The sequence below is a fragment of the Dendropsophus ebraccatus genome, chromosome 14 (assembly GCF_027789765.1).
Source record: "Dendropsophus ebraccatus isolate aDenEbr1 chromosome 14, aDenEbr1.pat, whole genome shotgun sequence".
NCBI lineage: Eukaryota > Metazoa > Chordata > Amphibia > Anura > Hylidae > Dendropsophus > Dendropsophus ebraccatus.
In genome coordinates, this window is record NC_091467.1 from 73,227,673 (window position 1) to 73,241,546 (window position 13,874).

General features: G+C 50.1%; 1 protein-coding gene across 2 annotated transcripts in view; it reads right to left on the reverse strand.

Annotated features, from left to right (window-relative positions):
• The window catches only part of SLC38A10 (solute carrier family 38 member 10), a 31,711-nt gene extending 18,203 nt beyond the window's left edge, over window positions 1–13,508 (reverse strand). The window contains exons 1-6 of one of the 2 annotated variants that reach the window (XM_069951943.1): window positions 12,540–13,508; window positions 12,219–12,336; window positions 8,142–8,187; window positions 6,236–6,329; window positions 5,154–5,297; window positions 3,465–3,589 (exon numbers count right to left, since the gene is read on the reverse strand). In XM_069951943.1, the coding sequence (XP_069808044.1) occupies window positions 3,465–3,589; window positions 5,154–5,297; window positions 6,236–6,329; window positions 8,142–8,187; window positions 12,219–12,336; window positions 12,540–12,629 (617 nt within the window). In that variant the 5' untranslated portion in view covers window positions 12,630–13,508. The remainder of the gene's footprint in view (window positions 1–3,464; window positions 3,590–5,153; window positions 5,298–6,235; window positions 6,330–8,141; window positions 8,188–12,218; window positions 12,337–12,539) is intronic. The other variant, XM_069951944.1, reaches the window with a different exon arrangement.
• Between the last annotated feature and the right edge of the window lie 366 nt (window positions 13,509–13,874).

Below are 13,874 nucleotides of genomic sequence, written 5' to 3' on the forward strand. Positions count from 1 at the left end.
CTCCTCCTCATCCTCTGGCTCCCTCCTCCTCCTCCTCTGGCTCCCTCCTCCTCCTCCTCATCCTCTGGCTCCCTCCTCCTCCTCCTCATCCTCTGGCTCCCTCCTCCTCCTCCTCCTCATCCTCTGGCTCCCTCCTCCTCCTCCTCATTCTCTGGCTCCCTCCTCCTCCTCCGATGGAAAGCGACTGTGCAATGTTAACATTTCATTATCAACGTGTGAGAAAATGTACGAGCTGCGGCTGGATGTGAGAGGCCGGGGCAGGCGCTGACAGATGGCGGAGCGGCCTGATGGCACACCGCGGCCGTGCTGCCAGGAGGATAGAACGGCTATACAGGAGCGGGCAGCAGAATGAAGACTGGGCAGGAGTCACAGACGCCGAAGCCCCCTATAGGGGTAGCACTAGAACAACGCCCCCTGAAGGATACAACTTAACATTACAGGAGACTAAAACCCAAAGATGTCTGATAAATCACTTCTTATTCCTGTAATGTAAATGGATCCAGGACGCAGGGGATGTAGCAGATTACCAGATATTCTGGATTGTCAGACAGACATAGAGAGTGTCATATTTGTAAGGTTGGTCAGCAGCTCTAGGGGTCCTTTTACATGATACGATTTCCATGGACGGCCGGGTCAGTGAGATTACTGCTTGTTTGCAGGCCCATTACACAGCACGAGAAAACAAGTGGCCGGGCTGCACGAACAATCCTTGTATTGTTTGTGCAGCACAGGAAGCTAACAGTTTCCAGATAACAAGTAGCAGTGTATACTTACCATCTGCACTGCTTATGATCTGGCATCCAAGTCTCCTGTCCTCCAGCTGTCAATCATTCAGTAGGAGGTGGCAGCCTGAAGATACAGCAGAAGCCGAGGATGCCGGATCATAAACAGCATGGATGGTAAGTATACAAAGCTGCTTGTGATCTGGAAATACACAGCACAGATATATACATATCTCAGAACCCAATATATATACATATCTGTGCAGTCAGTCTTCCTTATCGTCCCCACATAACCCTGTTGACACAGAAGATGTACGCCGGGGAATGATAAATTGTAAAGCCTGCTAAAAGAGACACAATCAGCTGAGGATCAGGCGGTTTCCCTGTCACTTTTACACAGGCCGATCATCGACTGCAGAAACGTTTCTAGCAACGCTCCCGACCAATAATCAGCCTATGTAAAAGGCCGTTTAGGGTTAGGAATTGTCCCACTCTCTATGGAACCAATAAATCTGCAATAACCAATGCCGGGACCCCCCCGCACTGATCATCCAGAGAGATGGAGAAACACTGATCTGCACTGCGGGGGAACAGAATCATTGTCCAGGTCCCATTGGAATTAGATGGCTGTCAACTGATTATACCAGATGTCATATCCCTTAGATTATACAGACATAGGTGAGACGGACGCCTATCAGCATATACCCTACACTATACATAGATAGCCGGCCGTCTCACTATCAGCATATACCCTACATTATACAGAGATAGCCGGCCGTCTTACTATCGGCATATACCCTACATTATACAGAGATAGCCGGCCGTCTCACTATCAGCATATACCCTACATTATTCAGATAGCCGGCCGTCTCACTATCAGCATATACCCTACATTATACAGAGATAGCCGGCCGTCTCACTATCAGCATATACCCTACATTATACAGAGATAGCCGGCCGTCTCACTATCAGCATATACCCTACATTATTCAGATAGCCGGCCGTCTCACTATCAGCATATACCCTACATCATACAGATAGCCAGCCGTCTCACTATCAGCATATACCCTACATTATACAGAGACAGCCGGCCGTCTCACTATCACCATATACCCTACATTATACAGAGATAGCCAGCCGTCTCACTATCACCATATACCCTACATTATACAGAGATAGCCGGCCATCTTACTATCAGCATATACCCTACATTATACAGAGATAGCCGGTTGTCTCACTATCAGCATATACCCTACATTATTCAGATAGCCGGCCGTCTCACTATCAGCATATACCCTACATTATACAGAGATAGCCGGCCGTCTCACTATCAGCATATACCCTACATCATACAGATAGCCGGCCGTCTCACTATCAGCATATACCCTACATTATTCAGATAGCCGGCCGTCTCACTATCAGCATATACCCTACATCATACAGATAGCCAGCCGTCTCACTATCAGCATATACCCTACATTATACAGAGACAGCCGTCCGTCTCACTATCACCATATACCCTACATCATACAGATAGCCAGCCGTCTCACTATCAGCATATACCCTACATTATACAGAGACAGCCGTCCGTCTCACTATCACCATATACCCTACATTATACAGAGATAGCCAGCCGTCTCACTATCACCATATACCCTACATTATACAGAGACAGTCGGCCGTCTTACTATGAGCATATACCCTACATGATACAGAGATAGCCGGTTGTCTCACTATCACCATATACCCTACATCATACAGATAGCCGGCCGTCTTGTTGTCAACTCCTTTCCCAGATGCTGTATGAGGGCCGTCAGCGGGACGTCCAGGATTGCAAACACTTAGTGAAGGTGCTGAGAGACATACGGCATCTCCCAACCCCCCATCGTAAAGCCCTGATCCCTTTACAATCAAAAGCCCGGCAACAGGATGGAGTTCTACAAGGCTGGCCGTGAAATCTGATCCTGGTGACACCAAATGGGAACCCCCCCCCCAGCTCTGCCACCGGGAGACCCCATAAACCTATCACTTTGAAGAACTTTCTATTGGTTTTATGGCCTGGGCTCCAGGAACATGGGGTCTCACTGTTCCGGCCTGTGAGCGGTGATGTGTGACAGACGCTCAGGGGGCTTCGCCGACCATCTTCTGACTAAAAAGCTGTGACCGACATCAAACTAGGAGAGTGACACCGGCAAAAGTCATTGTGACACCATGACGCCCTCTATTACAGGGGAGGTTTGTATCCCAGGACTCCTCTATAGGACAGGCAGCCGCAGACTCCTCGCAGTCACACAGTATACAGATCAGTCCTACAGAAAGGCTGATATATACAATGGAGGAGCGGCGGCCAATCCAGACCACTATGTGATGTGATACTGGGCCCCCCCCCTGACTGTAGGGACCGGGCCCCTCTGACTGTAGGGACTGGGGGCTCCCCCTGACTGTAGGGATAGAGCCCCCCCTGACTGTAAGGATCAGGGGCCCTCCCTGACTGCAGGGATCGGGCCCCCCCCTGACTGCAGGGATCGGGCCCCCTGTATGTAGTACAGTGAACCCATACCTGACTCTCCAGCTGTAGCAAAACTACAACTCCTATTATGCCATGACAGCAGTCATGGTGGGAGATGTTGTTCTGCAATAGCCGGGGTGACACCAGTATATTGATCATGGTTCTGTATCATTGTACCGTGCAGTGACACAGGTCAGCAAGACTGGAGGAAGACAAAGAGTGGAGATACTTACGACTGGCAGGCAAAGGACATGCCGAAGATAGGGATGCAGCGGAAGACGCCCTCGAAGCGGACATAGCTGACCTTGTCCAACCACTGACCCCCGAACAGGCCATGCTTGAAAGAGGACAGCACTATCTGTGGGCAGAGATACAGGAGAAGGATATCAGACTGACGTTACATCAGGATACTGGGCTCAGGGGGGAGCACGCTCAGCAACCAGGCTGAAGGGGGGGCACGCTCAGTAACCAGGCTGAAGGTGGGGGCACGCTCAGCAACCAGGCTGAAGGGGGGGGCACGCTCAGCAACCAGGCTGAAGGGGGTGCATGCTAGGTAACCAGGCTGAAGGGGAGGGGGCACGCTCAGTAACCAGGCTAAAGGGGAGGGGGCACGCTCAGTAACCAGGCTCAGGGGGGCACGCTCAGTAACCAGGCTCAGGGGGGCACGCTCAGTAACCAGGCAGAAGGGGGAGGGGGGGCTTAGGACCAAGGCTTTGTATGGTGATATATATTATAGGGTGATGCTTATCGTGTACACTGTGCCTGTCATCCAGCTATAGAGGACAGAATTTCGGAGAACACTGAGACGATGCTCCTCCCCGTGTCCTTTCTAGCTGGACGCCCGGCCCATCCAGCCGCCATTATAACCGTGAAGCCTGAAGCTGAACATTAAGATATTCTGCGGGTGAACGGGAACATCTGCCATCCCAACATTAAGCCGACGGCAAACACTGATCTTCTATATTTAGCCTCAAAATTATTAGTTCTGATATTGGAAGCTGCAGAATAAACTAAACCGCCACCCCGTTCTCTATCATGACACTGCCTGACATTGGTTTTATTTGCACCTCTTACTGAGTTTCTATAAGATTCTGTCTGTCTTGAGGGCTTAAAGTGTGTTTTTTAAGTGTAATCTGTCATTTACAATATTCTTGCAGATATCAATAGTACAAAGGATTTTAAGAAGCTCTGTAATAGGTTTTAATAAGGCCCCCCCCCCCATATACTTCTTATCTGTTCATTATCAGGCAAAGTTGTCTTCATTACAGAGAAACGAAGTGAAGATGCGCTCTGCTGAGTCCATTGTATCCTATGGAGGGGGAGGGGCCGGGGCGATGAGTTAGCAGGGAGAGGAGACAAGCAGCTGTACAGTTTGGAGACTGTCTGGGCACATAAAACGCTGGATTCACAGGTCAGAAAGGTCACTGCTTATCTGGGAGCTTGGTGAGAGAAGATTGCAGGATAATGTGCTGTGCAGGGCTGCCTTTTCTCCTATCCGTGCTCAATCAAGTCTGACACAGTGCTCTCTGCTGCCACCTCTGTCCATGTCAGGAACTGTCCAGAGCAGGAGAGGTTTTCTATGGGGATATTCTGCTGCTCTGGACAGTTCCTGACATGGACAGAGGTGGCAGCAGAGAGCAGTGTGTCAGACTGGAGAGAATACAACACTTCCCGCAAAACATACAGCAGCTGATAAGTACTGGAAGACTGGAGATTTTTAAATAGAAGTAAAATTCAAATCTGTATCTGTATCCCCGGAGTGCCCCTTTAAAGCACATTAATATCTCTATAGACAGGAGCAGACCAGGTTCTATTAGTTGACAATAGTAAAAGTCAATGGTAACCATTCTACTCATACAGGTGCGTATTCCTCCATGTAGGACACGGTCCTATACTAGTTATACTCTAAGTCTATTACTTACCACAAACATAAAAAACGTGTAAAACATGAGCGCCATGGCACTAAAGGACTGGATGGAGGCCATCATGTTGCGCTGAAGGCTGAGGGGGAGGACGATGCACAGCGAGACGGCAAATAAAAGGAAAACACGGAAACCTTCCGTCACCTGGAGAAACAAAGAAGACACAGAAAGAGAATGAATAGCCTGGCCTGGAATCCTTGAGTCCTACTTCTGGACGCCATATTGCCTTAAAGGGACAGTATAATCCGAAAATGACTTATTGTAAAAAGTTTTTATGTTTAACAGATTTTTTAAAGAATTTTTGGTGATATTTTTAGAATTTTCCATTTCTCTCTCTATATTATATAATAATCCTGAGATCTTGCAGTTCTCATTCTCACCACTGGGGTTAAAACTAAGCTGAGACTCCATGTTGTGTCTGTGGTGATAAGGGGAGGCTGCAGTAAAGTGATCTGTACAGCATTGCAGCGTCATGTGACACCAGTAGGTAGAGGAGACAATAGCAGCTCCCTGTGGAATGACCTCTTCACAGGTCACGGAGCGCGCTCAGTAATGTCTCACATTCATCTCAAGGGGACAGAGTTTGTCTATTGCCGTCTATGTTCATGAGTCTTGCCGTAAAGCACGTCACTAAATACTGCTAAAGGGGTATTCCGCTCACGCATAACTTTTGATATGTTGCTGCCCATGGTGAGACCAACACTTCCTTCCATACTTGTTATTATCTATTCAGTCTCCTTCCCCCAGTTCTCAGCTGCTGCTTTCTGCTAAAAAACCTGTGTGTGAGCTTCTGTCTCCCCCTCCTCCCCCCTCCCTTCTGAAACGACTAATGTAAACAAGTTCCTGACAGGCTGTATCTGCAACATTGCGGCTTCTTTGTAACGCTGGGAAATGTGTCACCTAAGTATTTACAGAAGTCTGGCAGTGAGATTACAGAGCAGCGAGCCACAGTCCTGGTGGGAGGGAGACAGCTCGGCATCACCCACAGGACTAAGAGCAGCAGGTCACATAGGATGACGCCGAGGAGCAGTGGTCGCTAACCACAGTCCTGGCCACTAATATACAGAGAGAATCCACCTTACCTGCAGTCCAAGCATTCGGGCAAAGAAAGAGGATCCAAGGTCTCCAATCACAGCATAGAACGCGATACAGGTCCCCAACATGAGTCCAATCATACTGTGAACAACAAAGGAAAGCCGGATGAAGAGAGGAACACCACCTGATCAACGAATCAACACTTAAAGGGCTCGTATAGAGAGAGCACCACTCATGGCCTCAGGTTGGATGTAGTTTTACAGCGAATGGAGCAGAGTTGTAATACCACACACAGCCTGAGGACAAGGTGGCGCTGTTTATGCAAAAAAGTTGCTGTTAAATTTTTCTAACTCTGGATAACCCCTTTAAGTCAGAAACATCTTACAGCTCCTTGAATGGCATACATCTGCTCACTAGGGTGCAACACCATCACCAGACTACAGCATCCCATGTGAGAGCCATTGGGGCACCTCCACCAGGCAGTCTGGAGCAGCAACTGTGCTGGACCTAAAATTAGTGGAGGAGTGAGTATGGTTTTACCCTTGGGATACCCGGGACAAGTGACAACACTGCCTGCCAACCTGCTGGGATACCCAGGACAAGTGACAGCACTACCTGCAGACCTGTTGGGATACCCAGGACAAGTGACAGCACTGCCTGCCAGCCTGCTGGGATACCCAGGACAACTGACAGCACTGCCTGCCGACCTGCTGGGATACCCAGGACAAGTGACAGCACTACCTGCAGACCTGTTGGGATACCCAGGACAAGTGACAGCACTGCCTGCCAACCTGCTGGGATACCCAGGACAAGTGACAGCACTGCCTGCCGACCTGTTGGGATACCCAGGACAAGTGACAGCACTGCCTGCCAACCTGCTGGGATACCCAGGACAAGTGACAGCACTGCCTGCCAACCGGCTGGGATACCCAGGACAAGTGACAGCACTGCCTGCCGACCTGCTGGGATACCCAGGACAAGTGACAGCACTGCCTGCCAACCTGCTGGGATACCCAGGACAAGTGACAGCACTGCCTGCCAACCTGTTGGGATACCCAGGACAAGTGACAGCACTGCCTGCCAACCAGCTGGGATACCCAGGACAAGTGACAGCACTGCCTGCCGACCTGCTGGGATACCCAGGACAAGTGACAGCACTGCCTGCTGACCTGCTGGGATACCCAGGACAAGTGACAGCACTGCCTGCCGACCTGCTGGGATACCCAGGACAAGTGACAGCACTGCCTGCCAACCTGCTGGGATCCAACTGCTGATATCTCCACCCAGATCCGTAAGGCTGAGACCCCCCAAATTCTAACAACCAATAGAGGTCAGACCCCCCACAATTTGTATGTGATGGGGGGTTACCTGGTGTAGGAACCCCATTCTGTAATTCCTCATTATGGAATTCTGCATTAAAGGGGTACTCCAGAGGAAAAAAAACATGTTTTCAAGTCACCTGGTGTAGACTTCAGTTCTACAGACGTCTATTAAAAAATCTCCAGTACTTATCAGCTGCTGTATGTCCTGCAGGAAGTGGTGTATTCTCTCCAGTCTGACACAGTGCTCTCTGCTGCCACCTCCGTCCATGTCAGGAACTGTCCAGAGCAGCAGCAAATCCCCTTAGAAAACCTCTGCTGCTCTGGACAGTTCCTGACATGGACAGAGGTGGCAGCAGAGAGCACTGTGTCAGACTGGAGAGAATACACCACTTCCTTCAGGACATACAGCAGCTGATAAGTGCTGGAAGGCTGGAGATTAATAAATAGAAGTAAATTACAAATCTATATAACTTTCTGACACCAGATGATTTGAAACAAATGTTTTTTTTTTACCGGAGTACCCCTTTAATAAAAAAGGGTCTCATAGTCAAGACTTCCATCTAGAGCTTCTAGGCCAAGCAAGACAGACAGTAACACAGTGCCTCAATGTGGCTGAGGGCTCCCGGCTCACCTGGTCTCCACCACCATCTTCCCTGCTTTCCCGTAGGCGTGAAAAGCTGCAGAAAATAACAAGGAGGATTAGGAACTGAGAGATCAGTGACAGGAGCGTCAGTCAGACATTATAGAAACAAACACGGAGCACCGACCTATCAGATCACAGACAGCATGACAGCTGCAATCTCATTGGTTGTTACCGTCCACACTGAGACTTATTCTTGTAACTCAGGACACAGGCCCCTATGACAAACATGCCTGGTCTACATATTATAGCTGGGTACAATGTAAAATATTACAAGAGTCACTGTGTAACCTGTAAAGGGGTTTATATCTTCAGCATGTGTTGTCTTTCGCTTCTTGAGGTTTGTGAACAGTTTAAAGGGAAACTCCAGAGAATTTTTTTTTGGTGTCAGAAAGTTATACAGATTTGTAATTTACTTCTATTTAAAAATCTCCAGTCTGCCAGCATTCATCAGCCGCTGTATGTCCTGCAGGAAGTGGTGTATTCTCTCCAGTCTGACAGAGGGCTCTCTGCTGCCACCTCTGTCCATGTCAGGAACTGTCCAGAGCAGGAGAGGTTTTCTATAGGGATTTGCTGCTGCTCTGGACAGTTCCTGACATAGACAGAGGTGGCAGCAGAGAGCGCTGTGTCAGACTGGAGAGAATACACCACTTCCTGCAGGACATACAGCAGCTGATAAGTACTGGAAGGCTGGAGATTTTTTTTTTAATAGACGTAAATACAAATCTCTGGCACCAGTCATGCCGCTCAGTCTGCCGCCCCTCTCCTAATAGGCTGGGGATACACATAAACAAAGGCCCCTACCTGCCAAACTGACCACACCCCTAAATTGTTAAGCCCCACCCCCAACCATATAATACCCCACTCCTATATTATGGGGACGATCCCATCACATGGTGACTGATGAACAGTCCTGACCCCGGGTTATACAAACAGACCGACCCGTGATACATGGGAACCAGCGACCGCCAGCCTCCTGCCGCCATCCCTACATACACACAGGGACAATCTAACAATGGACTGTCCCTTTAAGAGCCGGCTCCTGTCCTGTGAAGAAATGCAGACGGACAAATATTTGTTCCATGTCATCGCCATGGACACCGCGCTGTTTCTGAGGATGGTGACAACTCCGGATTAACGTTTCACTCGTCGGCCCTGTGATTTCATAGACTGGTAACTCGAGCCGTCCTGTGTACAGGAGCGCATGTACTTCCATCCACATGATACAACCCTTCCTGACATGCAACCCGAGAGCGGGGGCCCCACGTGTGCTGCAGGACCCTCGCCAGCTGAAATTATAGGACCGGACCAATCTGTATGAGGGCACCCCAACTATAATACAGTCAGCGGACCGGACCAATCTGTATGAGGGCACCCCAACTATAATACAGTCAGCGGACCGGACCAATCTGTATGAGGGCACCCCAACTATAATACAGTCAGCGGACCGCACCAATCTGTATGAGGGCACCCCAACTATAATACAGTCAGCGGACCGCACCAATCTGTATGAGGGCCGCCTCATGCTATGTCCACCCAATCTATAATACAGTCAGCGGACCGGACCAATCTGTATGAGGGCACCCCAATTATAATACAGTCAGCGGACCGGAACAATCTGTGCCTGTTCACACTACCGTCATGGCTTCTATTCCTTAGAAAACATTTGACAATAATCTGACCACATTATGTCCAGGTCCATCGGAGCACGTTACACAGCGCTGGCCGAGCAGAGCTGGGCAGGTTCCCACTACACTTTGCTGTCGATAAGGCGGCGCTATCATTCCGGGCCCACCTACACAGCAGCAGTCCTAGCTCCTACCACCACAAAGCCTTGCTGCATCAAGAGACCCCAGGAAAACAAAGCCCCACAGGTCATCCAAACCCAACGAGCCGCCAACCAGCACAGCACTACAAAGAGCCAAATCCAGAAGAAAAGGAGTACATCAGCGTCTGGAGGAACAACATAGGAGCATCCCAGAAACTGACCATATACCAGAGCCTGCAGCCTCTGAAAGAGAGAGAAAGAGAGAGAAAGAAAGAGCGAGTGCGTAGATAGATAAAGAAAAAGAGCCCAAAGAGAGAGAAAGAGAAAGAAAAAGAGCAAGAGAGAGAGAGAGAAAGAGAAAGAAAAAGAGCGAGAAGGCAGAGAGAGAGAGAGAGAGAGAGAGAGAGAGAGAGAAAGAAAAAGAGCGAGAAGGCAGAGAGAGAGAGAGAGAGAGAGAGAGAGAGAGAGAGAGAGAGAGAAAGAAAGAGCGAGCCCAAAGAGAGAGAGAAAGAGCCAGCTCACAGAGAGAGAGAGCGCGAAAGAAAAAGAGCGAGCACACAGAGAAAGTGCAAGCACGCGAAGAGAGAGAAACAGAGGGAGCACGCAGAGAGTTAAAAAAAAAAAAAAAAAAAAAAAAAAAAAGAGAGAGCAAGAAAGAAATAGAAGTGCGTAGAGAAAGAAAAAGCGAGTGCACAGAGAAAGAAAGAAAGAGCCAGCGCACAGAGAGAGAGAGAAAGAGTGAGCGTACAGAGAGAAAAAATGAGCTAGCGCACATAAGAGACAGATAAAGAAAGAAAGAGCGAGAGAACAGAGAGAGGGAGAGAAAAAGAAACTGAGCGTGCGCAGAGAGAGAGAGAAAGAGCGAGTATGCAGAGAAGGAAAAAGCGAAAGAGCAAGCACGCAGAGAGAGAGAGAGGGAGACAGACATCGAAAGAGAGAAAGAAAGAAAGAAAGAAAGAAAGAAAAAGAGCGAGCCCAAAGAGAGAGAGCCAGCTCACAGAGAGAGAGAGAGAAAGAAAAAGAGCGAGCCCAAAGAGAGCGAGAAAGAAAGAGCCAGCACACACAGAGAGAGAGAGAGAGAGAGAGAAAAAAAGAGCAAGCATGCAGAGAGAAAGAAAAAGAGCAAGAAAGAAATAGAACGAGTGCGTAGAGAGAAAGAAAAAGCGAGCGTAGAGAGAGAGAGCGAGCACAGAGAGAGAAAAAAATGAGCTAGCGCACGTAGAGAGGGACAGCGAAAGAGCGAGCGCGCAGAGAGACAGCGAAAGAGCGAGAGAGACAGCGAGCGCGCGGAGAGCGAGACAGCGAGCGCACGGAACGCGAGAGAGAGAGAAAGAAAAAGAAAGAGCGAGGGAACAGAGAGGGAGAGAAAAAGAAACTGAGCGTGCGGAGAGAGAAAGAGCGAGCACGCAGAGAAAGAAAAAGAGCAAAAGAGCGAGCGCGCAGAGAGAGAGAGCGCGCAGAGAGAGAGAGCGCGAGCAGAGAGAGAGCACGCAGAGAGAGAGCACGCAGAGAGAGAGCACGCAGAGAGAGCGCGCAGAGAGCGAAAGAAAAAGAGTGAGCACACAGAGAGAGAAAGAGCAAGCACGCAGAGAGAGAGAGAAAGAAAAAGAGCAAGAAAGAAATAGAACGAGTGCGTAGACTGAGCGAGCGAGCGCGCGCGCAGAGACTGAGCGAGCGCGCGCGCAGAGACTGAGCGAGCGCGCGCGCAGGGAGACTGAGCGAGCGCGCGCGCAGAGAGACTGAGCGAGCGCGCGCGCAGAGAGACTGAGCGAGCGAAGAGAGACAGAGCGAGCGAGGGGAGAGAGACAGAGCGAGGGGAGAGAGACAGAGCGAGGGGAGAGAGACAGAGCGAGGGGAGAGAGACAGAGCGAGGGGAGAGAGACAGAGCGAGGGGAGAGAGACAGAGCGAGGGGAGAGAGACAGAGCGAGGGGAGAGAGACAGAGCGAGGGGAGAGAGACAGAGCGAGGGGAGAGAGACAGAGCGAGCGCAGGCCGTATAATCCCTGTATGGTCCCTCTGTGTGCAGCAAGCATCTTTTTCTGCTACTCGACTAATCTCTGACACTGTAACACGGCCCACGTTTCTGGCCAATAATCGGCCGGTGTACAGGGGGCTAAAGATGGGGGCCGTCTCCCAGGCAGCACTATCTGGGCCGCTGTGACTTTCTATCAGTCACATGACTGGAACCTCAGCGATGTTTCACCTCCTCCCCACATGGAACTGTCAGCAGCCTCGATGGCCACACCTGCTGACAGACTCCCTCTGTGTGTGGTGGGTACAGCCAATGGGGGGGTACTCACCCAGCCCAGCGTAGGTCCGACGCTTGGTCATACTGGCCGACTTCACAAGGAACATGCAGGACTGATGCGTCATCCAACAGCACAGCATGAGCAGCAGGGCACCCAGCACGAAACCGCACTGCAAGAAAGGACACCGCAACGTCAGGATCTCCGCAGGGAGCGCACGGTCTATAGCACCGACCACCAGCTGCTGCAAAACTACAACTCCCATCATGCCTGGAGGAGAGCCAGAGCTAAAGCTACCATGGGAGCTATAGAAAACCCATCATGGAGTCCTGGCACATGAAGTCACATGGTACCTGGCGTCCCGCCATCACTCACCTGCTTGAAGCAGAAGGGCATGGTCAGCACGCTCACCCCCACAATGCTGTTCACCACATTCACAATCAGTCCCCAGTTAGAGGTCGCCATCTCTGCCTCCAAAACAACAGCTGGCGATATATAAATTACTTTATAATAAAGATTTCCAAAAATATATATTAAAAAAAAATGTACAAAAATATCTTTATTCCAATATTAGAAAAAAACATCCCGAAAATTACACTTCCTTCTTTGTATAGCGGCAACATAGACCGCGGCGGTGCTGTAATCGACAGAGATCACGAGGATCGGTCATGGGGCACTTAGCATAGCGATACGGTCCAAAACGCATCGGAATCGGCCCGGACGGCTTCAAAAACCGACCCCGAAGGGGCAAATGGGGGAGAACCGGCCTGTAAATAAAAAATATAAGGCAGCAAGTGAATTTAGAGATAAAAAAATCACTTAGATCCCAGGAGGCAATTGGGTTTATCAAAAAAAATTGGGGTAAATTCAAAAATACCCAATCAAGGGGTAAATACCGGATTACTAAGGCCGGTCACGTGACATGGGGCAAACCAAAGTTACCCAAAAAAGGGGGGAGTCAGAAAAAAAAAATAAGGTCAAACTGGTTGAGGTGGCAGTGAGGGGGTGTGCGGGGTGTATAGTGGGGGGCACACGGGGGTCCTTGAGGTAGTGGTGCCCCCCACAGGCGGTGCGGTGACCCTGCAGCTTCTTCAGACACAGCTGGGGCAGTCACGTGACCAGCAGGCGGATGACGTGTCTCCCGTAAACACGGACTGACGTGGCGCCAGGAACAGTTACCGGTCCTCCCCCCGACTCCACACCCCGAGAGCCGCAGCCCGGTCCTCAGGTCACCATACGGGGCGTCTGTAGGATCCGGACCCCCGAGAGTCTCTCTCTCCCCCCTCAGTTCCGGGGTTCACCCTCCGCTGACTGTATCCAGGAAATGTATGAAACCAACGAGATGGAAGCGCTGGGATAGAGCGTCTAAGGGTTAGAGCGGAGGAGGCTGGTGTGTAGAGCGACATCCGGCGGCTGGGAGGACTCGGTGAATTTAAAGGGGACGTGTCAGAAAGGTCTAGTGTGGGGGAGGCTCCTCTTTTCTCCAGGACACAAGGTGAGGTGCGGCCTGTCAGTCTGGAAGTTCTTGGTTTTTTTTTATTAACTAACGAAAAGAATCTGGAAACACAAAGGCGTAAATTATAAGGGACGGTGCGCTGTATGTTATGAGGGTCGGTGCGCTGTATGTTATGAGGGACGGTGCGCTGTATGTTATAAGGGACGGTGCGCTGTATATTATAAGGGACGGTGCGCTGTATATTATGAGGGTCG